Raw genomic sequence first — 25,684 nt, 5'->3', positions numbered from 1 at the left:
ACACTTTGTCACTCCACCAAATGAGGAGGATAGTGACTGCTACTGTTTAATAACCAGTTAATCATATCGCTCTAACCTGGGGGAAATGTATTTAGGTGTGATGTATAGCCTTGCTGTAAGCTACATTTAGCCTACAGCTCCCTTTGCTAAACGCAAAAAAAAAAATGTTTTAAATACAGTGAGAGATATTGGGGAAAAGTTCAGTTTCACTAGAAAAAATGCATTTTAAATGTTTCCATTAGACATAATATGAAAAAATTATCATATTTCAAGTTAGATATACAGTATTCCGTGTGACTCAAGGTTGCATGCTGAGTCATTTGATGACGAAGACTCAGACCCAAGTAATTCCCTCGAGATGCCAGTGTCTCTACCAATAGGGTCCAGTGGGCCAATTTGACAGAAAAGGACAAAGTGTATCTATCTGTGTGTTTGTGTGTGTTCATGTGAATATGCATGTGTGTGTGTGTGTGTGTGTGTGTGTGTGTGTGTGTGTGTGTGTGTGTGTGTGTGTGTGTGTGTGTGTGTGTGTGTGTGTGTGTGTCTGTGTAAGCAGCTTTCTAAACCCCCGCTGCCTCAGATACAGCCTATTGAAGCGAGTCAGCTTTCTAAATTGAAGGGGTTGGGCAGTACCAGTCCTCAGTGCTAAAAAGGAACGAAAGAACGGATTGGAAAAAGGGACAAGGGGAAAAAGCGTAAACAGTCTGGGGTATGCAGAGAAACGGGAGAGAAAGGGACAGAAATGAGAGAAGGGCAGTGAGAAATTGTACAAATGCAACAGGGAAGATAAAGGACACACCTGAGGAGGGACAAATTTCCCCAGTGTAGTATAGAGCCATTACCCAAGTTTTAGGGCTCCTTGAGAGGAATGAATGGCGTTCCATCAGTGACTGTCAGTAGTAGCCACACCTCGATCCATCCAGACACCCAGGGGGACTCCATTACACCCTGATGGGCAAGGATGGAAAACCAATCGAGGGGATATGGGGACAAGGGGGAAAGCAATGTATGGGCGCTGGGAACCACACAGACAGGCAATCTGCCATGATGTAGAGGCTCCCTTCCCTGTTCCTCCTCTTGGACCCAGCACGTCCTCCTGCATCCCCTTCAAGCTCCAATGCGCTCTATCGCAATGCCTTGCCAGCTGAGCGACCCAACACCTGCCGCACTCATTCGCACTCTCCCTCTTCCACCTTTTTTCTCCCAGGCCTCACTGTTAGCCCTGACAGCATGTATCCATTCACATCATCACATGGACAACAGAAGCCGAGATGGATTTCATTGCAGGGAAATAGATGAGAGATGTGTTTGAATTGGGGTGGAATGTAATTCGTGATTTTCCTGAAGTTCAGCCGATTTGTAGGTAAGCTCCAGTCTGGATTTGTCAGGCAGTATTGAAGGCTGCAAGGTAAGCTGCAGTGTACTTAACCTCCCAGAAATGAGCCTGTAAACACGGTGGGGTTGGTATGATAAATTAATTAGGGGCAGCTAAGGAATGCAGATATTCCTATAGCTACAGCAAATCAACACTATGAAATCAAGGTAATCAATCTCACTACAGGTTGTACGTTTCACAGTGGCACTGGGATGGAGGGATTGTGTATTAATTGATTCTTACAAAATGCTTGGCTGGCTTTGTTTTACTTACTCCTTGTGTCTGATTGCAAAACACACGTACCTTAGTACATACTGTTTGTTAATGGTCTTTAATGCTAATTTTCAATCTGATTTTTTTAGTGTATTGTTCATTATTGATCATGTGAGAATATGGTTTTCAGATATGGTTTGTAGTCTGTCTTGAAGTTTCAGGATTGTGATACATTTTGCATTGTTTTTGGTAGTCCAGCAGCACATTAGATTCAAACAGTGACCATGAGTTTAAGATGTTGATTTACAGTTTAAAGGTGTTTAAGTCTGTTCACATCCATTCTGGGTAAATGGTGTAGAAAATAAAGCACATTTTACACACAGCTCCCAAATTTTAGAATAAAGCTGCAGGAATATGATCCTCATGCATTTTTATGGCCAAACAGTGGAATATTTTTGACTGATCAGGTTAGTGAGCACATGTCAGTTTTTGAGACCAGACTGGAAGCAAATTTAAAAAATCCTGAGAGAAAAGTTAGAAGTGAAGGTGGTGTTTGCTGATGTCTGTTCATTAAAGAGTTCAGTCAGTCAGTGGTGATATAAAACAAATTATTTAATATGATACCTTTATTTAAGTAAATGTTTGATCTTCCAATTACTTTTGAAGGTTTGGGGGACTTTGTATAAAAAGGACTACAACTCCTACACTGTCCATCGGATGTGGATGTAAGTTCCCTGAAATTAAAGCCCACACTGTTTTATTTCATGTGCTGGAATACAAAGCCAAAAAAAAAAACCCAAATATGTTACTGTCCAACTCTTGGTGGTCTAAATTATAATTCTCCCAATTGGAATATGTAGAAAGTGCTTAAGAGGTATTCCTAACAGTTTTTTATAGTTTGACTTTTCTGGCTGACTGGAAATAACAGTAAATGTTTCTACATGTTTGGTTACCATATTAACATCACTAATGATGATATCTCTTTTTTTATCTTGTGTAACGATCTTCTAATGGCGTCCCCAAATTATTATCAAATTAATCCAGATTTTTGGTGGGAAAAAAAATGCTGTGATATTTGAATGCATATGCGTGTGTGTTATAAAAAGGTCAACTGAAACTAAATTAAGTTTTTACATCCATGCTTGTACTTTGCATTAGCTTCAGTGCCTCAGTCACTGAAAAATGTGTCTCTTTCGAATATGCACAGTCCCACAGATGTGGGTTATCCTTGATTTCTTCAAAGCTATTCTTTCTTCTGGCATTTGTACTATTTTTATTCTGCAGTTCACACAGACATTTTCTCTTGTTTATATCTTTTAAGGCTGTCCTGTCTGCTGACATCTGCTGCATTTTTAAACATAAATTGTGAAATGTCAGAATCAAGTGAAAATTGTTAAAATGCAACATATAGTCTGACATTAGTGTATCTGTGCAGGTGCCCTATGTCAAGGTGGCTCCAGAGGACATTCTGAAAGTTCAGTTTCCCCGGTTCACCACTCTGGACCTGAGGCCAACCAACACCGACATCAGTCTGGCTGTGGCCGGCCTTCTCACCTTCTTTAACAGCACCACCGCCTGCCTCATCTGTGCCCAGGCTGACTGTGAGTACAATGTTCACACTCTCACGACAAAGTACACAATCATACACACCTGCAGAGAATGCTCACACGGCGCCTTCCCTACGTCTGCCAACAAAGTGCAAACATTTTTGTCTGCTATTCTCTAACACGTGTTAGCAGACATAAGCTTCTTGCATGCACGCCAACTGTGTTCTGACAACAGATGCAGCGCTTATCAACATCTCACCCTTTGACACACACCCTTCTGAAGCAGCTGCTCCACTCCACAGTTAGAACTCCCTCACAGCAGCATGCCCGACATCTGCATCCCAAAATAAAATCTAGCTGCAAGCGGCAATTCCAGGTTCAAGCCCTTTTGCACCCAACAGGGGGAAACAGCTCAATCAGCCAAAATTAAAGCAGCAAGTAGCAACAGCAGGTTTCAGGCTTCACAAAGCCAAACAAAGTCACTCCAGCTAGTTTAATTCTGTTTAAAGAGTGAGACCAATCACACACTTTTTTCATCATCACAAAGCCTGCAGCATTTCAATAATTGTGCATTCAAAATTCCATCATTTGTCCCCCCTTCATGGGATTTGAACGAAACTCAGACTCTATGTTCAGGAGATAACTGAGGATGTCTCCAGTGAGTTTAAGCAGGACTACTCAAAGGCATCTTGAGTTAAGAGCAAATATATGATAGGCCACGCCCACTTGCATCAATCCATATGGCACTTCAGATTTCGGTTAAAACTTGCCCCCCGCAGCATGCACACGTAAATTAGTGAAATTCTGTCCACCGGGTTTTGAGGTACACGTTTTTGATATTTATTTTAGGCTTAATTTCTTGGGACGCATTTGCACATCATGTTCAGTTATTGGGCCAAGTTTCACGTCTCTAGCTTATTCCCTCTCCAGCACTGTGTCATGTATAATCTGTCTGTGCCGTCTGAAAGACTGTGTACACTCTTAAAGCGCCGCCTGCTGATGATCAAAACACATCTTTAAGACAGGCAAAAGAGAATGAGGATGGCATTTCCAGCTATATCCACCAGTGATCTGACCGCATCTTTGTCAAAGGCACTCGTTAGATTCTAAAGATACTAAACTGAATGACCTTAAAAAAAGCTTGAAAATCTCCTCGAGGGAAGTTATTTTCGTAAATAGAGAAGAAGATTAAATTATGGCCTGTTCCCACCCTCTTGCAGTCCACCAAGCAGTAATTACAACCCCCTAGACAAAGGCACCGTAACCCTGAGTGGCACCCGCTAACCTTTTTCCTAATCAGCACAAGGCTTTGAAGAAAGGAAATAGGCTTGAGATATCAGCGATGTGTCAGACAGCCCAGGGATGGCAATGAGCCACTGTGAGCCGCCCACCCCATCTATCTCAATTCTCAGTTCTGCTGCCTTTCAGCTTCCTCTTTGACTGTCCCTTGGTCTTTATTTTTGAGTTACCTTTCATTCATAACCTTTAAGATTTGGCCCTCAAAGGACCAGTGTGTAAGATTTAGTGGCATCTAGCAGTGAGGTTGCAGATTTCAACTAAATGAATACCCCTCCCCTCACCTCTTAATTTCCAAACATGTGAGATCCTATGTTGGCCTTCAGGTAATGGAAAAATTCGACAAGGCCCTCTCTGGAGCCAGTGTTTGGTTTGTCCATTCTGGGCTACTGTATAAACATGGCAGTGCAACCAGGGCAGGCTCCGTGGAAGAGGACCCAATCCTTCTGTAGATATGAAGGGCTCATTCTAAACTAACCAAAACAAAAAAATTCTTAGTTTCAGGTACATTGCACTAATTAAAACATAATTATGAATATTATATTCCATTTCTGCCAATAGATCCCCCTAAATCCTACATACTGGTCCTTTAAAGCACCATGTTTCACATATTCAACCATACTTGTGTGTTTTTAGAGCTTTTTACACAAATTCAGTTACAGTAAATTTATGCCAATGTCCTTTTTTAGAAAAGTTGTTTTTCCTCTTCTATACAATTTGCTAAAGATGTCATTTGATTATGCAGACAGTTGAAACAGTTGCTGGGAAGAAATAATTAAACTCAAGAAAAGATAATACTCCAACTCCACCACCTCCGCTACATAACCCATTATGCTGGAACTGCTGGGGTCAAAAATGTATTACTAGTTGTTTTTCCTTCTAGGTGTTCCTGTATTTGTCAGTCATCTTTCTAATTCAGGGCTCCGATCCTGTTTCTGTGACAATTATTCCACAGAGTTTTGATGAATACAGCTCCAGCGAGGACAGTGATAACAAGTGAACCTTTTAGGCCCCGTCTGACTTTAATATTGGCAAGTTTGGAGAAAAAAAAACTCAAACTACATTACTCTTCTTCTTCCCTCTGGTTGTGCGTGGGTGTGCAGGTTGGTGGGATCGCGGGAGGGTTCTTATTCTGTGTCAGTGGGCTAAGAGAGGACTGGAAAGGAAATGAAATGAAATGAAAAGAAATGATATGACGGGAGATGAGAGGAAGATAGAAAAGACCAAGCGGAAGCCAAAATGGGAGGGGAGGGGAGAGGAGAGGGGAGAAAAGGAAAGGAAAGGAAAGGAGAGGAGAGGATGATATTTGGTAAATGTGGGAGAAGTGAAATGTAGTGATTGGGGTGAGGGAAGGGGAGGACAAAACCATGCTGGAATTATACATTAGCAACAAGAGGGGCGCAGTCCAGGAAATGAGGTGGCCATATTGATTACACCCTCTCATGTAGCCCTCATTCATTCAATAGAAAATGCAGCAAATGGCCGCATGCCTGGATTTGGGTATGTGTGTGTAAAGGTCCCCGTTCCACAGTAGGATTAGTTGAAACCCATTCAACTTTGGCTCCAGCTCCGTCAGCTCCTCCCCTCCCCATCAGGTCACACAGTCAGTTGGTGGGTTGGCAGCCTGCTGTTGGTGTCTCGTCCACATGTGCCGGCCCCATTAATCACCCAAGCCAGTGACAGCCTAATAGACCGTGGCCAATTCATGAATATTTTGCAGCCATGGCTGAGGAGGCAAGAGTGGAAGGGAAGCTGTGCCCAAAGGCATGATGCACACCAGGACAGACATTAATCTAGCTAACCTCCACTATCGATGGCAGTGTGTGCAGTAGCAGCTGCAGTACTGTAACTCTGGACAGAATACTGTCCATGTGGTTGAATTTTCAGACCTGCTGGGTGGCCCCACATGTCTGTTTGCTGTGGCCTTTGGTAAATAAAGGGAGACACACATAAAAATGCATGCACAGAATTGGCCTGCAGGCACACACATACACTTTGCAAATCGCACAAATTCAAATGCATGCCTTTCCAGTACTCACAGGCACTGTGCTTTAGCAGTGCACTTTCATTAGTGAGGTGATTGGTGCAACTCAGTAAGCTGAAAGAGAACATCCAATAAGCTCTGGAATTTAACTTGAGCTGCAGTGCAGGTACAGAATTTCTAAGTTCAACAAAACAGTAGGCCTGAAATGCTTGCAGAGAATTTTTCCACTGCTGATAGGTACAGCTGGAGAGCAAAGTTTGACATATTAGCTCACTGCTTTGTTCCACTGCAGCCACAATAGAAAAAAAACACTTCCAATACTTGTTTTATTAAGGTTTCCACTATAATCTCCTAAGTAATACAACTTTCCTTATGCTAATTGCTCTTTTTTTTTTATGGTGATGATTGAATGCCTATGACATTTAATACTTTACAATGCTCCATTACTTGCAGTTTCTAGGGCTCACCTACTGTCTGTCCATATTTAACACTCTATGTGGAATTGCCATCACTAACCTATAATCAGCGATAGCCAGGTGGAAGAGATGCCTCAATAGCTTGTAAACCGGAATGTGTACGAAGGTGTAAGAATGACAGGAACATAGTAATTACAAGGGATGGTTTTTATGACTCTGATGATAGTACTTATACTGTGGCTACTAATGATCCTGATGTGAAGGGCAGCAATCTAAGTAGTCAAGGTGATGGTGGAGCTAGTAGTAGTAGTTTACAGCACTTCGCAGTTTCAAAGGCTTCTCATTGAATAGATGGAAGGCAGATGGCTTTAAACTCTTGTGTTGCTTTTTGTAAAAATTAGACAACAATGTGATTATGGATTTAATTTGTTGGTGTACTTTGTGTGCATACTTTCAAATGTTCAGTATTTTTCTTTGCTAGAGTAAAATGCTGAAAAAAGACAAAAGGGATTTAGTTCTGATTTCTTATCTCTGTCAATAAAATTTTGCCGTTTCCATCAAAAGACATATCAAGAGGCATAGATAACCATGTACAGTACAGTTGTCTAGAGGGGACCGTCACATGACAATAGCCAGGTTTCCATCCAAATGTTGTGCAAATTTTAACAAAATTTCCATAAATTTGACAAAAGACTATTCAGATTTCTGTGTGTTTCCAATTCACTACTTAGGCGCATCAAGGTAAACAGCAGGTGGCACTCATTTTCCATTTGGGAGCCATTAAACTGTAGTAGGAGAAGGGGGCAACAAGATGCCGTACGTAAGAGTGCCAGTCAGACCTCAAACGGTGAAAAACAATGTAGAAAACATGACTAAAACAGGAAATTTATGTTTGTTTCATTTATTAATTTCAGAAACGTTAAAGTCTCCCCATCGCTTCAGACAGATCTGATGTTTTCATCTGCCACTATTTTTAATCACTTGTGCTTCATGTACAGTACATAATGGGTTTTTTTTGCTGAGCCTGTTTCCATTACACTTTGGCACCTTTTGCTTTTATTGATACACCAACTTTTCTACCCCAGCCAAGTGCAAAAACTTTGTTGCAGTATTTTGAGTTGTTTTCAAATTTTCGACTTTTACACATTATATGTATGTGCAGATTGAAAAACAGTTGTTGCGCATAAAGCCATTTCTCAAGGCATACTTGTTTTTTGCAATTTAGCTCTTCCACTCCTTATAATATAATACAATATGTAAATATAATATGAAATAATTTGCTGTTTCAAAGGTGTTGTATGAAGAACGAATATGGATGCTGTTTGAAGAGAGAATAGGAATGATCAGCAGGACCAAGTCAGATCAGCACCACCAACGCTGTGGCAGCCAGTACTGATGGTTCCACTTTGATGGTTATTTGAGTTAATGGATTAATATGCTCAGAAATACTTTAAATGTTTTGACACATGGTCTTGTCCACAACATTTTAAAGTGATGGCTCCAATGCTGGCAAAGTCATAAAACTAGGTCTTACCCTCTGCTCAAGGCTAAATAATGAGTCATCATGAGCTGTCATCAGGGCTTTTGGGTCTGTGTTAAAAACTTCATCTGTGGCTGACGGTTTCAATATATATTATTCACCTTTACCTGTGAAGGAAATCATATTCAGCTGCTGTGTTATATTCACAGTTTAATGTTTTTATACTCCCGGTGCCTCTGTAGTGTGGCAGTATTTGCATTGTGGTATTTTGTGTGTCTGCAAAAGGATTCCGTTTGTGTGTGCGTGTGTGTGTGTGTGTGTGTGTGTGTGTGTGTGTGTGTGTGTGTGTGTGTGTGTGTTTTTGTGAGAGTGAGAGAGAGAGAGAGAAAGATCTTGCAGGCACCCTCTGGTGACGGTATGTGAAAGGTAAATGAGTGGTTGCCTAAGTTGAATGTCAGCTCTCACCTTTATCTGTGTGCCTGAGATAGAGTCAGAGCCATGCGTCGTCCATGCCAATGAGGGAGTTTAGTCTCACTAACACACACACCAGTGTGTGTTTTCTGCACTTGTGAGGACCCTCTTTGACATAATGCATTTCCTAGATTCAAACTACGTGCTCGACCACAATTCTTATCTTAAACTTTGAAAAGAGTAATTAGGCGCCTGGCCTGATGGGTCTGGTTGGCTTCGCTGTACCTGTAACCACAACAAAAAGTGATGTCATGGGGTCCTGGACTACACCTGTACTGTACATGACTGCAGCAACGTGACAAGTTAAACCACTGGAGGGCAACAAAAATAAGAATTTCGGAGGAAGGATTTTTCAGAAGTTACTCTCTGAGATTTCAGTCCTGGGTGATTTGGTGACACCTTTTCTGTGCCTGCCTCACAGTAAAAGCCATCCTGCTGATTGCCAGCTGAACACTTTCAATATGACGCAACAGCAAGAGGAAATTTTTCTGTTCTCTATTAGCAGGAAATTAACACAGTTCTGTTGCAGTTGCAGGGAAACCATTAGTTAACCATGAAGCAGTAACACTGGTATACATGCATGCATCATTTCCTGTAAATCGGACATTGCCAGTAAAAATAAAAATTAAAATTAAAATTACTATATAAAGCAATTGCACACTGTAAATACATCCAAAGTGTATTGCTGAAAAAATGCAAACCATTATTATTATCAAAAACGGGTTTATTTAATGACAATTAATTAATTAATTTATTGATTGATTAACCTAATTCTAAATTTAATTATGAAACCAATTTTTAATAGCCAAACAGTCCTGTGAAGAAGAGGAGACCAGCCAAAATATCCTTTAACTTTTCAAAAATGTTCTCACTCTCAAGGTCTCAACCTCGGTCCTGATAAAGACAGAAGAACAAACACACACACAGACACAGACTGCCTCATATTCTCTGGATCAGAAGAGACTCACACTTTATAGGACGACACACATGCGCGGAAACACACACGCACACACACGCACGCACGCACGCACACACCCACACACACAAACACACACACACGATCCCACAGAACTTGTTTTCTCTGTACAAGGACCTATACAAGTCTAACTAAAAAACAGCAATTTTTTCATTCAGCTGCATGTTTTTCATTTGATTGAACGGTGAGGGGAAAAAAAGTGAAAAAAAGGATTCTGACTCCCCTTTGAATCCTGTGCAGCCGGAACACTAAAGAGAATCTGAGCTTTCCTCCTGTGTGTCACTCTGTGTGTGTAAGTATGCAGTTTAGCCAGCCACATCTAGCACAGTGCACCGTCTAATGTCATGAACCCGATGTGAAATTGTATTTCAAGCTATAGAGAGTGGATGCAAGAGGCAGACAAGGAGGACAGTTTAGCAGAAGCTATTTCAAGCTCATCAAAGTTATTCTGTGTTATACTACAGAGGAAGCAGATCTGACAGGTTTGAGACACGGGCAGGCAAGCAAGCAGCAGCCAGGAATAATTTCTTCTGAGTGCACAGATACAGGTAGTCAGGTACAGGAAGACAAACACACACTGTGATATACTGGTGTACAGGCAGGCAGACACTGAGACAAAATTACAGGAGCTATCAGACATGATTCTGGTGGCTGGGACAATACTGTAGCTTGGTTTAATGTGCTGTGGAGAAGCTAAAGGAGCCAGCTTGATAACTTAAATTTGCTACACCAAAATTGGTCTCCATGTGACAGATGAACTGCTCTGTTGCCGCCATGGAGACAAAAATCACATAAAATATCTGCTGACGCCAGAGTCTAAGGTGTCATTGTATTATTACATAGTAAACTAAATAGGAGGTAGGGGCTCTGCTAATGCAAGTCCTTCTCCAAAAAGTTGTGTCCTTCTCTTATGACTCTCTTTGCCAAAAACAACAAGTCTTATACTGTACGAGTGCGATGAGACTGAGCCATATTTGCCAAGGTGAGGCCAATGTAACTGTAACATCATCATGCTGTCGTTTCATTCAGGTTGTATTTTTCTCACTGTAACACATCTCACGAATTAGTTTGAACTCCTATATGGAAAATTAGCCCAGAAACCTCTCAGAGACTTCTAATATATGAGAGTGACTGGTAAAATGCTGCCGAAATGCCCCTTTGTGTTTGATGGCTGTACAATAATTGTACTTATAGGTATTCAGTCCAATTGTTCTTCATGGAAAAATTTTTATTGATCCACAGTTGTCAACTGTGTCAGAAAACAAGTTAGAGGCACATTTGATTGTCTTTGAAGACAGTGAACTCCTATTAAGTTTGTACTGCATTTTCCAATTTTTTTTGAATATCCTTAACTTTTTGTTAATGTATTTTTTTAACTTTTAAAAAAGACTATTACAGTAAAGTTCCATCTCCTTGGAAGAGTCTTCCCTTCATTACAAGTAACCCCCTTATGTGTTTTCTTGTGTGTATGCTTGTGTGTGGGTGTTACCGGCAGGCTTATTGAACCTGGAGCAGCTCCTCAGGCAGTTCCTCATCTCCAAGGAGACTCTGTCAGTGCGCATGCTTGATGACAGCCAGGACCCGACGCCACTCCTGAAGGAGATACGAGATGACAAGACTTCCACTATTATAGTCGATGCCAATGCCACCATGTCACATATCATTTTGGAACGGGTTAGTATGGTACATGATAGCCATGTTATTTGTGCACTGATAACTTTTCTTTATTCCATATAAAGCGTCTTAGCTTTGTGTATAATCCTCAAACATCTCAAAAAGGAGAAGTAACTGAAAAATGCCAGTGGCAAAAAAGCGTTCAAGGCTAAAAGTATATGTGGAGAATTATTTTTTTAGTTGGTTAGCCTTTTCAGTTTTGACTTCTACAGATAGAGATTGTGTTCCCCAGACGGCGCAAAGAATAGTGCGCAGAACATATGAAAAGAGAAATACCTTTTTCACCACCATTATCTATTTGCTGTCTTGAATCACAAGCTAGATGACACTTTTGGCAGTGTGAACAGCTTCTAAAGACAAAGGGAGTCCAAAATAAAAGGCAAATCAATTGAGGCAATCTTGTCAAACAAACCTGTTACATCAAACCGCTGGACGTGGACAAGAGCATTAAATCAAGTTGTGTGATTCATCGTCCATAAGTGAGAATTCTGCACAGTTAAGTGGATTAGTGTGATTAGTGTGTCTACTGTCTAATACACTGCATGTTATGGATTAAAACAAGCTGTTCTGTAAGTCACTGACGCAGATGAAATACACTGATTCTTTCATGTCCTTCTTATCTGTTATCCATCTGTTGGTTCTCTTTTTGCATAAAATTATAACTATAAGTTTATACAAAGCTACAAAGCTCATCCAGCAAGAAAGATGACTTTAGGATGTTAGTGAGCTCTATTTCTGTCAGTAGCATAACAGTGTCATCTGTACGGTGCGTGCTTTCTCCACGAATGGCACATACCTATAATTAACGTCTCAGAACATTATTTAGACCTTGGACACTTTGAGTCCAACATAATGCCGAAGCTTCTCCTGATTGGAGACTTATGTTTGTAAAGAGCCTTGATGGCATCAATAAAGGTGACTGTGGGAGCAGAGGACGCGAGGGTGTTTGGCAGCAGCATATGGTGTCTTAGTAATGAATATACACCTCATTATTTCAAGAAGACGATGGATGGAAGGCTAGAGTGAAGGTGACAATAACTGGAGACAGAAGGGGGTTGGGAGGAGAGGGAAGGAGTAGAGATGTTTCTCATGTTTTCCACCTCTTCTTCCCTCATTCTTTCCATTATACACTCCCTCTGTCTCAAAGTTGTTTTCAATCTCAATCTCTCACCTCAGTCAAGTGTTCAGGCTGGCATCAGTGGTCATCCGGTAACTATGGCAACCCTGGGCCACGGAGCAGCAGGAGCCCGCAATGGGATGTCTCCTCTCTTCTCCCTCTGTTGCTCTCTTGTTGCTCTCTTTCTTGCTCTTTGTTCTCTGCCCAAGTGCAGTGAAGACAATTTCACTCCGTGTCTTCACACCTTTCTCCCGTGCGCTCCTGTATATCCATCCCTCTATCGCTCACTCCTTTGTCTCCTTTATGTGTCACTCTCTACCGTGTGTCTCTCAAGAGAAAATCCTGCAGCCGTGTGGTGAAAAGTTGGCTGTCTCGACCCTCATGTGGAGTTGCCTTAGTTGCCAAACATATCAAAGCTGTGCGCCAGCATATTTGCCAGTCTCAGATGATGATAGGAGTGCCCAGCTTGTCTCAAGGGACAGAATTGTCCTTTTTCATGCCAGACATTCCCTCTTATTTGTCTTTTTGCATCTTACATCAAACCCTCATCAGACAAAGGTCTCACTATCTGAGGTTTTAGCATTCCTAGGGTTTTAGGTCAGCAGTGTTGGCGTTCTGAATGTAATCTCATTCAATCTGGCCTCCACTGTTATGCACAGCTGTGCAGAACCAGAGCGGGCTAGATAGTGAGCCCAGCATATGGGGGTAATGCAAACCACATGCACTCTGACCAACTGCTGTATTAGAACAACAAGGAGATCAAAAAGTGGACAGGGAAGTTTATTTCAAATGCAGTGAAAGGCGACCAAAGGGACATTTTTCATCAGCTGCTTGTTTTGGTTGTATTTTGTCTTCTAAATGGGATGTGGGCACCAGCAAAAGGCGATTTAGGTCATGATGTCAGTTTCTGTTTGGTTTAATAATGTTTCTATTTGGTAGTATTAAAGGCACAGGTCACCCAAGGCAAGGATTCAGTGCTTTGAAATATTACTTTCCATATTCTGTGTAAAAAGGAAACATCTCAAGCATCTTATGCCATTAGCTAGTTCTACTTACTTTGTGTAATCCCAGGGAAGATGCTAACAAGCAAACAAATGTGCTAAATATACTCAACGGAGAAGGCTTTATGAAGACATCATGAGAGGTCATTCAGAGTTCAGCAATGAAAAATGTATTTGGATGTTTTTGCTGTTGTGACTGTTGCCTTTCTACATCTTAGTGTTTTATCATTTATGCACCTTCAGAAGACTTAACTTAACTGAACTTTCAACAACTGAGTAATGTACAGTCCTATTGCCACACAAACACCCACACAGAGGTTACACTTTGTGAATTTACGACAGCCCAATATTTATTATTGACCTCTTCCTGATGAAGCACAACTGTAGAATGATGCCAGTGTGGAAGCTATTTATAAAATGGAAATACGTACATTTGAGGACAGTCAGGTGTGAAAAAGCTATCCTCTGAGTAACGTCAGCGTGATTAAAAGAAGTCAATAGTTTGGTGATTTTCCTTTTTGCTAATGACTTTAATGTAATGAAACTATGAAAAGTTCACCCTGTCCTTCACAACTGCGCCTCACTGTGAATTAATTTTAATCAAATTGTAAGACAGAATTTCGAGCAGCATACTAATGGTCCTCGGAAATTAATTGCTCCATTGAGATCCATTGTCAGATAAGAATGTGTCTGGTCTTATCAAGATGTGGATTTGATCTGTTTTGTGTGGAGAGTAGAGTTACACTGAATCCCTGACCTCTCAACTTCTTTCTCCTTCTCTCCCAACCCCTTTATTCTTTACTCTTTTTGCTTTCTATTTTGGTCTCTCCCTCCCTCCTCTGTTTCTCTGACCTCAATCTTAACATATTTTTGTTCAAACTTCAATCCTCAAATATCTTTTTTGTGCCTTTTGTACCTTCTTTCTCTTACATTTTTCTTTATCTCTCCCCTCTCGCCCCCCTTGTCTTTTGCTCTGCAGGCATCAGAGCTGGGAATGCTGTCTGTCTACTACACTTACATCTTCACCTCTCTGGTAAGGAAATGGGAGATGGTGTGGGCATTTAGAGGCAATATTGATTCCGCACCTACTGGAGCAGATCAGTACTCTAATGCTGTGCTCCTGTAGTGTATACAAATATAACACTTTAATTAGTACTCACTTGAATGAATGATTGAATGGATAGAGTTAAGCAGATAGGAGTTATAGCACAGCTTCATTATAGCATAGACGATTTTCTCCCTCAGTGCATGTGACTACAAATTAGAGAAATGCTGAGTGTCATGGCCATAGTGGCTCCAGTTTGCCCTCGTTGGTTGAAGTGCACTTCTGGGCCAAACAAACACATAAATAATAATGATAATTTAATTGCTACTAGAACTATTGCTGTTGTTGTTTCTGCTGCCGCTTTTCTTATAATTATGATTGTGGAAAGCCTGCCAAGCTCTTATTGAATGAGTAATGAGGTCATTGTCTTGAGAGTCAGCATTCATTTCTGTCACTGACTGGGTTGAGGAGGTGCTCCACACATTCTTCCACCGCACCTTTTTTTCTTTCTTTCTTTCTAGTTTTCTTCTTTCTGTCTTTCCTTCTTTCTAGTTTTTTTTTCTTTCTGTCTTTTTTTTCTTGAACTCATTATACATTTTTTAATCATTATTTTGTGGGTGATTTACTTGGTTATGGCTGGTTTTCATGTTCGCCTCTAAACTAAGCTTATACTATATAATGTTTCGTTCTTGATATGTTCTCATTGCTCAGGTAATTAGCAGTGCATCTCATGGTGTTGAGTTTTGTGATATTTCTTGCAACTGTTGGCCTTGAACCCTTTTAATGTGAATTAACATTTGGGGGAGTTTTCTTCCATTATGTAGGGTCTTTTCATTCACGCCCAAAAACTGTTTTACTACTGATTTCATCACATTGCATTACATATTGTGGAGTGCCCAGTTTCTTAAAGCTACTTATTACCTGTGGTTAATTAATCTTAATGTAGCTTTGTAAATGATGCTACATACTGGATGTTGTATATTGTTTACAGTGACAGGGGCAGAAGGAGAAAGAGCTGAGAGAAGCAGTTGAAGGGAGTGCTAATTTGCAAAGTTGCTTTTAAAGCAGTAGCAGGTCAACAGCTGAATCACTATTACTGAAATATCTTACAGTCATATCTTAAATGCTTTATCTCCAGTAGGATATATACACTAAAGTTAAAGTTGAAAGCGTTTTTATGGAAAGCTACCACTTGGTTTGATAAAAGCTACATTAATAATATATCTTGTAAATTAGGAGTGTGTTACATATTATTTTATATGAGCTTAATGTGCCAACATAAGGATAAGGATTGGGGACAGAACAGTTGGGGGGGGGGGGTTCCTTTATTTGAAATGAGTCATTGCAATTGTGACTGAATGAAAGGCACTGACCCCAAATTTGAGAGTATTTGAGTTTAGGCACATAGAGGCTCGGGGACATGTGAGACTTACTGTAAGATCATAAAGATCAAAGAAAATTTGATGCTATAGTAAACTTACCAGATAGCTGCTCCCTAATGGAAATTAATGAGGTTCGAAACACTTTGCTCTAATAGTGCTGCAGAGATAATTCATATCAAGCTGATTTATGACTCTCTAAGAGTGGGTTGCTGCCATCTTCATGTTTTGCTCCACAGCCCTTGACATAGTCACTTCTTTTATTGTAGCTCTCTTTTTTCTTCCTGCTTTTCTTTAACCTGCTTGTCTTTCATTTCTGTCTACACCTAAATAAGCTCCCTCATCACTCTTCTTTGGTGTTGCTGTGCAGGTCTGCTGGAGGGCACAGCATAGCACTCATGGCAGACCATTCATGGCAGATACTAGATGATGAGCCCACATCCCCCCTCCTGCTGCCATGACCACCATTTTCTTAAAATCAAGACATTGCTAAGTGGCGGCATCATTAATAGCTCCATCTAACATCATTAAAACGGTCAGCAGTGTGCCCCCATGAGCCTGGGACATAATGCAGAGGCTGTGAGTGGAAAAATAGAAGCGCTGTTGTCTCCTTAGTTGTCGTAGTGAGTGATTCATCCTATTTATTGTGTTTTTAAATGGCTCCGGTGCTTGTGCCTAATGCTCACCACGCACACATATGCATAAATACACCCTAACACAAAAGAGGATAGGAACAAGTTTCCATTATGTTCTCTCACAGTTCAGTTCATTGTTCGGCCAATTTCCAAACTCACTGTAATAGTACATTTCTGAAAAAGGCAATAATACATTGAATGCTTGGATCACTTTTACATCCTCTCATTAAAGTACACTATGCCATTTCATGAGACTGGCCTGTGCAGAAAAATGACAGCAGTGGTGATTTGTTCAAATACCGCAAAAATCACTGAGAACATTCAGTGCCAAAGCAGGATATTATGTGATGTTCTCGCAGTGCAGTAAAAAGTAAAGGTATGTGGGTGAGGGTGGTCAGTGGTCTTGTAAAAAACATGATGTTAACAGGGGATTATTTGAGACTGGGGTCCACAGCCCAGTCAAGTTGGGTCTCGTTTGACTATGACAGCGAACCTTCACTAAGTTGCCTAATCTCTACTATACCTTAACCACAATTGACAATTATTCGCTAAGCTTTGACCCCTGGTTGCTGTTGCTACGCCTGTCAGGCTTTCATCACATTTTTATAAGGAGTTTGCAGTTTACAGAGATAACAGGGGCAGAATTAACACTTTACATTTTTCAGCAATTTTTGAAACATCGGGTTCTAGTTTTCAGATAGACATAGACAAAAGCAGGCATCTAATTTCTAGTCAGTGATACTCGATTTTGCCATCTGAAATGACAACTGTCGCCAGCACATCAGATGTTGCTAGCTGGCTAATTAAGCTAACACATAATTTTGTGCTAAAAGACTGAGGCTAAGGCTACAAGTTCCAGGCAAAAAACACTTCATTGATCTATAGTGTAGAGAAAGTTTGCTGTAGTGTTATAAACATGATAAGGAAAAATGAAAGATAGGACTGTTATTTCGTTCTAACATTACCCTGTTTGGCTGGTTAGCTTATATACAGGGAAAAGGAAGACGGCTTGGATTTATGCTTGTTTTAATGCTTCATTTTGACGGTTATGAGAAAATGGCTGAAGACTACACCAATGTGTTTGACCAGTGTAAGACTTTCTCGGGAAACGCTCTCTGTCGTTCCTGGAGTGTAAACTTCCCCTAATATTTAATAATGAGCAGAGCACAGATGCTAACATTAGCCTACACTCTGATATAGTAGCATCCAGGGCTGGCTTCCAAACAGTGTGGAAATACTAAACAGTGGCTGTGCTTTTATGAACAAGCCTTTTGTTTTGTTTGTTTTTTTTAACTCAACTTGTAACCTTAAAAAATAAAGTACTTTAAAATGCTCCACTGATCTTCAAAGTAACACAAAGTAACTACTGTAGGTAGTATGATATTTAGCCGGTTATGGATATAAATGAAACCATGCTACAACAGTGCATGTGCAAGTGCAAGTAAACACTCTTTAACTTTGTAAAAATCACAAGGTTTTTGACTTCTTATGGCAACTGCAAACCCTGTCTCCTAGAAATTGTACAATGAAACTAAACTGCAACAGCAAATACGTTTTGTAAGAAAAATAATCGTGACTGGATTACATTTTCTAACATTACTGTGTTTTGGCTTATGTTCAGTAGCCTATGCTCTTGTACCCTCTCCCATCTTTGTGAAGTCTGACAATCTGGTTTCTTACTTGTTCAGCAGCTCCTCACTATGTTTAGCAATGTTGCATTAGACACAACCCAGGCCAAAATTGACAAAGATATGGTATTCACAGGTTCAAGCTTGTTCATGCAATTAGCCTTACTTGGAAATCACAGGTGTAATCAAATTTGTTGCAGTGGTCACAGGTAAACTGACTTTTATTGCAGTGGTCACCCGTGTACTCAAATTTGTTACATAGAGTTTGTACTTTGGGGCCTCTATTTTCAATGTACTCTGTCTAATCTGTTTGTTTTTAATCATTCATAAGATAAAATACCCTACACTTCATATTAAAAATAATACAATTAGTGTAAGATGATATGGTTTTGACTAATTTAACATTTTAGAGATATTGCACAGGGGTGTACTCACTTGTTGTATACTGTACCTGATCTTGCAGCATAATGTCCACTTGCAGTGACTACAGCATTATTAAACATTTTTATGCCTGACATCCACCCCAGCCACTTCCCTGTGAATCCACGGTTGTTAATAAACTTAGCACTTCATTCTTTGAAAAAAAAAAAAAGTTGCCCATGAAAGTAATCCATCCAGCAATTACAAAATGTTCGATTTCATTAGGACTTGTTCTATTTAATTCAAATTTGGGCTCTAATTTGAAGGGGTAATATTTTTTTAAGAATTCTCAACACCTTTCCTTTGCCTCCAGACTGAGAGATGTTCTTCTAATAGAGTGACTCTTGAGCCACAAACATACAGGAAGCAAGATAGATGATAGAGAAGATTGTAGCTCACTAATCTTTTTATGTGTGTGTGCGCGCGTGTGTGTCAGTTCATGAGTGTGTAAATGCTATGCGCATATGTGTGCACTCCTGATGGTAGCGTGTGTTCCAGTCCAGATATATTTTATTATCTCAGGGAGCAAATAACATTTCTGAAGTCTTTTTAAAGGTTACGCTTATCAGTTATAACTCACTCACCGTTCGCCCTGAAAAAGCTTTTACATTAGGCGACTTGTGACCTGCTACATTTATTTCTTCCTGACAGTCCTTTTTATGAACATGATTAATTTCACCACACAGGAAAAAGCTGTGTGGAAAAAAGAATTCTGGAACACTTTTTAAAAATATACATTTAAATATTTCTGTGATGTTGAGGGGAATGCGGTTACACAGTATGTGAAATGAGCAACTAACTGCGTGTGTTTATCTAGTTCTTATAACGTGACAGCTTATATTGAAGAAAGTAATTTGAGTAATTGCGTGATGTGTTTTCTCAGTGTGGTGTCTTCGGGAGGCCGTGCTGAGGGTTCGTTGTAAGATGATTGTTCGTGCTTTCAGTTTGACTTCATTATGCTCCAGAGAGTTTTTGTATGGAGACAGCCTCCCATCGCGACATTGAATCAAAGTGGTTTTCGGGTAGCAACTAGTTCTTCAGGATAGTAATTGCTCAGTTTCCTCCAACCAACTTACTTAAGTTATTTATCCTTTTTCTAAAGCATTTTAGTGTTCTTGTTTTCTTTTACTTTTATAGGGCATCAGGCAGCATACATAATTTCTATTTCATCATACTATACAGTATATATACACCCTCTGAAAATAAAGAGGGAGACAGAGCACATGAAGCTCAGAGGTACAAGTCTTTACTCTTCACCCTGCTGTCTGTGGGAACATTTTTCAGATATTAATTTGGCAGTGCCACAGAGTTCATGGCTTATAAAGTTTTTTATTGTTATCTTACATAAATCTGAATTCTGCTGTCTATGATTTAAACTGGTTTTTCAGAAGTGTGCCTACCACAGCCTCTCATTAATTGACTAGATGCAGACTTGGTACCAACATGTACATAATTCATTTCCAGATCTCCTTATATCTTAAAACACTGTTAGTTGTACCAATTTAAATACTGTATGTCTGTGTGGCTAGGAGAGTTGACATTCTTATAAGACCTATTGAAACTCATACATGTGATAAAAGTTACATTTTGAAGTTCAGATTAGAGCTAGTAACCGTCAAAAACTATGTGTCTAGGGTGGGAACATTCACTGTATAATTTGATCAAAAGAGCATCTAATTCACCTAAATTGCTTTCCAGAGTTTTCAGTTTATGGTTATAATTACATGATGGAACAAGTGAGAGTTACACCTGAGGGTTAGACAAGTAGATAATGTAGCCAAAAGATTCATATAAAATTTTGGTTTTAAGTTACTACCGTTAGCCGCTGCATTAAAAACACATAACACTATACTGTACGCAAAAATGCTGCAATATACTTTACAATATTATGTGCTACAGTAGGAAACTATTTTGTTAAAACAAGTAGTTTTTTAAAAATAGATGGCAATGATTCACATTATTCAGTTTGGATTTAAATACTGTAATAACACCACACATTAATTCAACAACTAATTAAAGATAGCTGCTTGTTGAGTTGGACCTTTTGTGCACAGTTTGACCTCAAGCTCCACTCCTAGTTTTTTGTTGTTAAATTTTTTTGTTGAATCTCAGGGTGTGTGTTTCTTTTTTCCTGTCATTGAGATGTACTCAAGGTAGGGCTTTTTTATTTAAACGTGACATTAATTAAATTGAGAATGTGGATAAACCACACAATTGTTACTGTTTTTAAAGCGGAGTGTTATCCTGATTGAAAACAATTAGAGTGAAGTATAAATTCACTGAAAAACTGGCTCAATTAGCTCAAATACATAACATAAAACTAAAATTCCGAAGGTCTGAATCTGGTATAAGACCTCTATTTCATGTCATCCCTCTCTCTCAGTTTCTTAAACAGCTCTCCTGGCTGATAAAGATAAAAATAAGTAAGATTTCAAAATAGTCTGATTATAATTATAATACTTTCGCAAAAGATTAGAAACACTTCAAACAAGGGAAACATGTCAGACAGCTGTTTGCTTCACAAATGATGAAACTCAAACACAGTTTGTATTCACACCAAACGCTGCAGAAACAGTTTAGGAGTCAAACACATATGCTGTCAAATTTGTAATATATGAGAATTACTTACAGCTTACCTTGATAAATAATTTCTAAGGAATTTTACGTTGTAACTGGTGATAATCAGTCATGCAGCATTATTAAATGTGGTGATAAATACATGAGTTTCTTAAGAGACCGATTTAAGATTAAGAATGCATGTATTAACATTAGATAATGTTCTTGTGATTCACTGATGAATCGAAAGAAATCTGTAGCCAACATAATTGCTAGCGATTCCCAATTCCATTGCAAAATCGTAATCTGTATAATTTATTTCTCTGAAATTCCAAAATTACCTTAAAAACTGTTAAGGCTTATAAACATGAATTATTCTTAAATTTTCCATCCTTTCTGCATCTGCTCCCTCCTCGTTCTACCAACCTCTTCTCTCCCTTGTTTCCACCTATTTTCTCCAACCATTCCCTCCTTGTGTCTCCCTCCTCTGCTGACACTTCATTTATCTCTGGTCTTGACATCTCTGATTAACGATCTGCCAGACTGCTACTCTGCCTAATCTGTTTCTCTGAATCATCTCAAGACGCTTATCCACATCCTCACACAACTACCCGTCCTGAGTGAGGGTTTTTGTCATGCCCACTTATGGATTTGACTGCTTCCAGTCTTCATTTTGGTTTTGCGGCGTTTATTGTGTTGTGTGTTGATCTTATTAATCTGGTGTGAGAAATTAGGGAGGGAAGAAGAGCTAGAAATGCTCCTTTTCTCCCATCATTGTCAGGCAGAATTATTGCACTGCATTGTAGTAAATGTAGTCTGATGTTTCAAACTGTCTAATATACAAATCAGGTTTATCATAGCTATATGAGTTGTTTGCATCCATGATTTATGAATGTTGCATGTGTGTTTGTTTGTTTGTGTTTCTTACTACACTCCATTTATTACTAAGGTCTCTATGGAGAAGATGGACGTGAAAGAGTGACCATCATTAGGGCTAATGATGTTCAGTGGACGCTGCCTGGGGTGAAGAGAGATGATGTTTTTTTTGGTTCGCTTCTATCTCCATTGAAAGCCATATGATTCAGATTGTTGCACCTCATAACAGTCTCTGAAACGTGCTATGTGTTCCCCGCTACATTAATTCTGCTTTATGATTTCTGAGCCACTAGTCCTTGGTAATGTAATGCTTGATCTATATACAAGTATTCCCTTTAGATGATGGTGCTGATCAGAATTAGACACGCAGGTGATTGGGAGGAAAAGGAGCACAGAGACATCATTTCAGATTGTATCAAACATTGTTTCCTTTATACCATGTGATAAAGCTCTCAGTGCCGGTTTATTTTCCTTTTTCCCCATTAAGTCCGCTTAATACCAGCCGTTAATATCCTGAGCTTTAATTGTAAGATCTAATAGAAATCTTGGCCCTTGAGTCAAAGTGAGCGGAGAGATTTAAACAAAAACATGCTTCATGAAAGAGCGAGAAAATCTGAACAGCTCCTCGGGGCTTTTACAGCTTCTCTCTGTGAAGACAACTTTGCTTTTGCGGACGTGAGCAGGCAACATCACGCAGCTTCCTCAGTTTTAACGTAATCCAACACACACTCACACAGAAACACACGAGAGCCACGCACACACATATGAATGTCTGATGGATGCACACACGCGAACAACCAAAACAAACAGGGAACACAGACACTCACAAAGGCACACACCTTTGCCAACACACAGGCACTCAGCACCCGCTCTATGGCTTCCATCTAAGTGATTTGTATCCCGTGATCTAAGCTACTTGGCAGGATTGAATATATCACATCAGGTTGGCAGTGAGTCATCATTTGTTGACTGGATGCCTAATGTCATTTGAAGGTTAGGTGAGCACGGGATTGGGCCTAGCAGTGACTCGCAGGCACGCTTTTCACTTTGTGATGTCATTTTGAGTCTTGATGAAATTGTGCAGGCTCACTTTCTCTCCCTCTCTCTCACACACACACACACACACACACACACACATACACACACACACACCCTCGCATCCACACAAGACAATCAAAACTACGCTTTGACACACAGTGCCGGCTGACATATTATCCTATCTGCGAAGCAGGGGGCATCAGTTCAACCCCCCCCCACGCACCCTTCCACCTGTTTGTTTAGTTCTTCTGGTTCCATTTCCCCTCCACACACCCGTGATCCCTCGTCACTGTTGTCATTGTCATGCATCTGTGCCTGAAGAGCTGCCAGTGCGTCCAGTCTGTCATACACACACACACACACACAAATGATGAAACTCGTATAAACACACTCATGTACATGCTCACCCACACAACATCCCATTCCTCCCACTCACACATACATACAGTTGTAACATCTTGGCCATGTTATCTACCTGCCTGTCCTGTTTGCTTTTCCCGGAAATAAGCTGTGCGTATTTTTTTTTTCCTCTGGCATTGCTGTCATAAACCAGCATTGGTGATAGAGAAACAGACTACATATTCACATTTGACTGCAGCACAAGTCCTCAGGCAAAGACACTAAACAAACTTATTTAAACTCATCTTTCTTTTTCCTCCCTCTTTCTCCATTCGTTTTGGTTAGAGCTGATTGGCAGGTTTGTATAGAAGGGTGAAGAGGGGAGTTGTGTTTTACCTCTGAAGCATTGCTGATGCTGTTATTCACTAGTTAATCCCTATCATTTCCCAGACTGTGACCCGCCCCCCCCCATTTGTTCTTGGCCAGTTGGGGTTCAGGGCTCGACATGCTCCATGCTTCTAATTATTCCTCCCAGCACTTTCAAATGTTTAAATGCTTTATGATTCGATATGCCACTGAAGAACAAATTAAATGTAGGCCTGCCTCCCCTAAACTGCGCAAACATAATTTTCAAATTTTCTGTCTTTCTCGTATTTTCAAAAATTCTTTTCTTTCTCTAATTTTGTCGAGTTTGCTTTGCCCTCTGAAACTCTGTGTAGTAGTAATAGTAGTAGCTGCTGTCTGCCCATGTTCTTGCAATTTCACCTCTTTTCGTACTTCCAAACCTGCACCCCTTCTGTCCGTCTCTCTCTCTCTGTCTTTCCATGTCTCTCTCTCACTCTGTATTTCTCTTTAGGTGTGCCTGGCCTTGATAACAGTATTGTCTAGGTGATACAGAATTCAATTTCACAAGTTTATTGTTCTGGTAAAATTTCTTGTCCCGTATCTGTGATTGTGAATGAATGGAGGGAACATTCCTATTAAAAAAAAAAACACTTCACATCAACCTCGCCCTCCATCTCTGGTGTGCACTGTGGTACGGAAGATTTATAAATCCAAAAAAGTCTTGTCAGTCAAACTGCTTTAGAGGGCAGCCACTGTGACTGTGAAAATGATTGGGATTTAATTAATTCCCCTCCAAGGCTTATGTAAAGTTCATATTTCCCTGTTTAGACACAGAGTTTGAGAATCAATCAACTGAGTAATAGAAAAGGTAATAGGCTACGTGGACGGTGACAACAGAAAGCCGCATCCAGCCAGAATATAAACTATGTGATTATTATGTCACAACAAGTGTATTTTACCAAATAATGTCTGCTTGCTACTCATTTGTAATGCAAAGATGCCAACTTACTTTGCTAAGAATTACATTTATTGCGTTCGTGCCGTAGAGAGCACCATAAATACCAACACAACGAGAACCCAGAGAGAAGGATAAATTCTTCTGCGGCTGTAATTTATGTATTCCCACTATTCACACATTTCCCAATGTTAGTTTCCAGTCAGGACATTTCAAAGTATTTTCAAGATCAAGTTGAGCTTCAGCAGTTTAAGGAAACTTTGATGGCGTTATTATCTCAATTATCTCAAATTTGAGTTTATACTTGATGCAGTGGCTAACGCCAGTCTGGTCTGTGGCATTGGTTTTGATTTATGGTTCAGCATTCAAAAAGGCTTTATTGTGCTTTAATTACATTCCACATAGTGATTGTGTTTACATTGCTAAATTAACTTTGCTATTCTATTTCACCCTGTCTCATTACTGAACAGAAGACTACCGCTGTGGAGTGGCCATATTTACATTGTTTAATTCACTGTAATAAAGAACGATAATCGCCATGAGCAGAAAGTTTGCAGTGTAAATGTCGATGCTAGACGTGTTTTACTGAAAATGCAAAGAATAATGAGTCTTCTGTTCAACTTCCTTAACATTTTCTTCACTATCAGCAAACTCTACTGACCTCAGAAACTTGTTGGATAAAACATAAGAAGCCCAAGCTGCCCAATCATATGTCACGTCCACCATATTTCTGACATATATATGTACATTTTTGAGGAAACGCATGTCTGTGACTGCATAGCTATGTGCATAGAGTCCGTAGCTATGCTGTAACTCCTTAATGCAGAACTATAAATCTAGTTTTACAGTGGGAAAAGGTCAGGGCCTTCCTGGTGGCCTAGTTGGATAAGATGTGCATGCTTTTCCCGTGCCCTCTGG

The 25,684-nt window shown here is 40.0% G+C and overlaps 1 protein-coding gene across 1 annotated transcript in view; it reads left to right on the top strand.

Annotated features, from left to right (window-relative positions):
* grik4 (glutamate receptor, ionotropic, kainate 4) overlaps positions 1–25,684 on the top strand; it is a 140,905-nt gene that overhangs the window by 56,872 nt on the left and 58,349 nt on the right. The window contains exons 4-6 of the mRNA XM_040131726.1: positions 3,024–3,189; positions 11,254–11,432; positions 14,530–14,583. Of these exons, the coding sequence (XP_039987660.1) occupies positions 3,024–3,189; positions 11,254–11,432; positions 14,530–14,583 (399 nt within the window). The remainder of the gene's footprint in view (positions 1–3,023; positions 3,190–11,253; positions 11,433–14,529; positions 14,584–25,684) is intronic.

This window comes from Xiphias gladius, chromosome 7 (assembly GCF_016859285.1).
Source record: "Xiphias gladius isolate SHS-SW01 ecotype Sanya breed wild chromosome 7, ASM1685928v1, whole genome shotgun sequence".
NCBI lineage: Eukaryota > Metazoa > Chordata > Actinopteri > Istiophoriformes > Xiphiidae > Xiphias > Xiphias gladius.
Note: the sequence above shows the minus strand (reverse complement) of the source record. Positions and strands in the feature narration are given on the sequence as shown.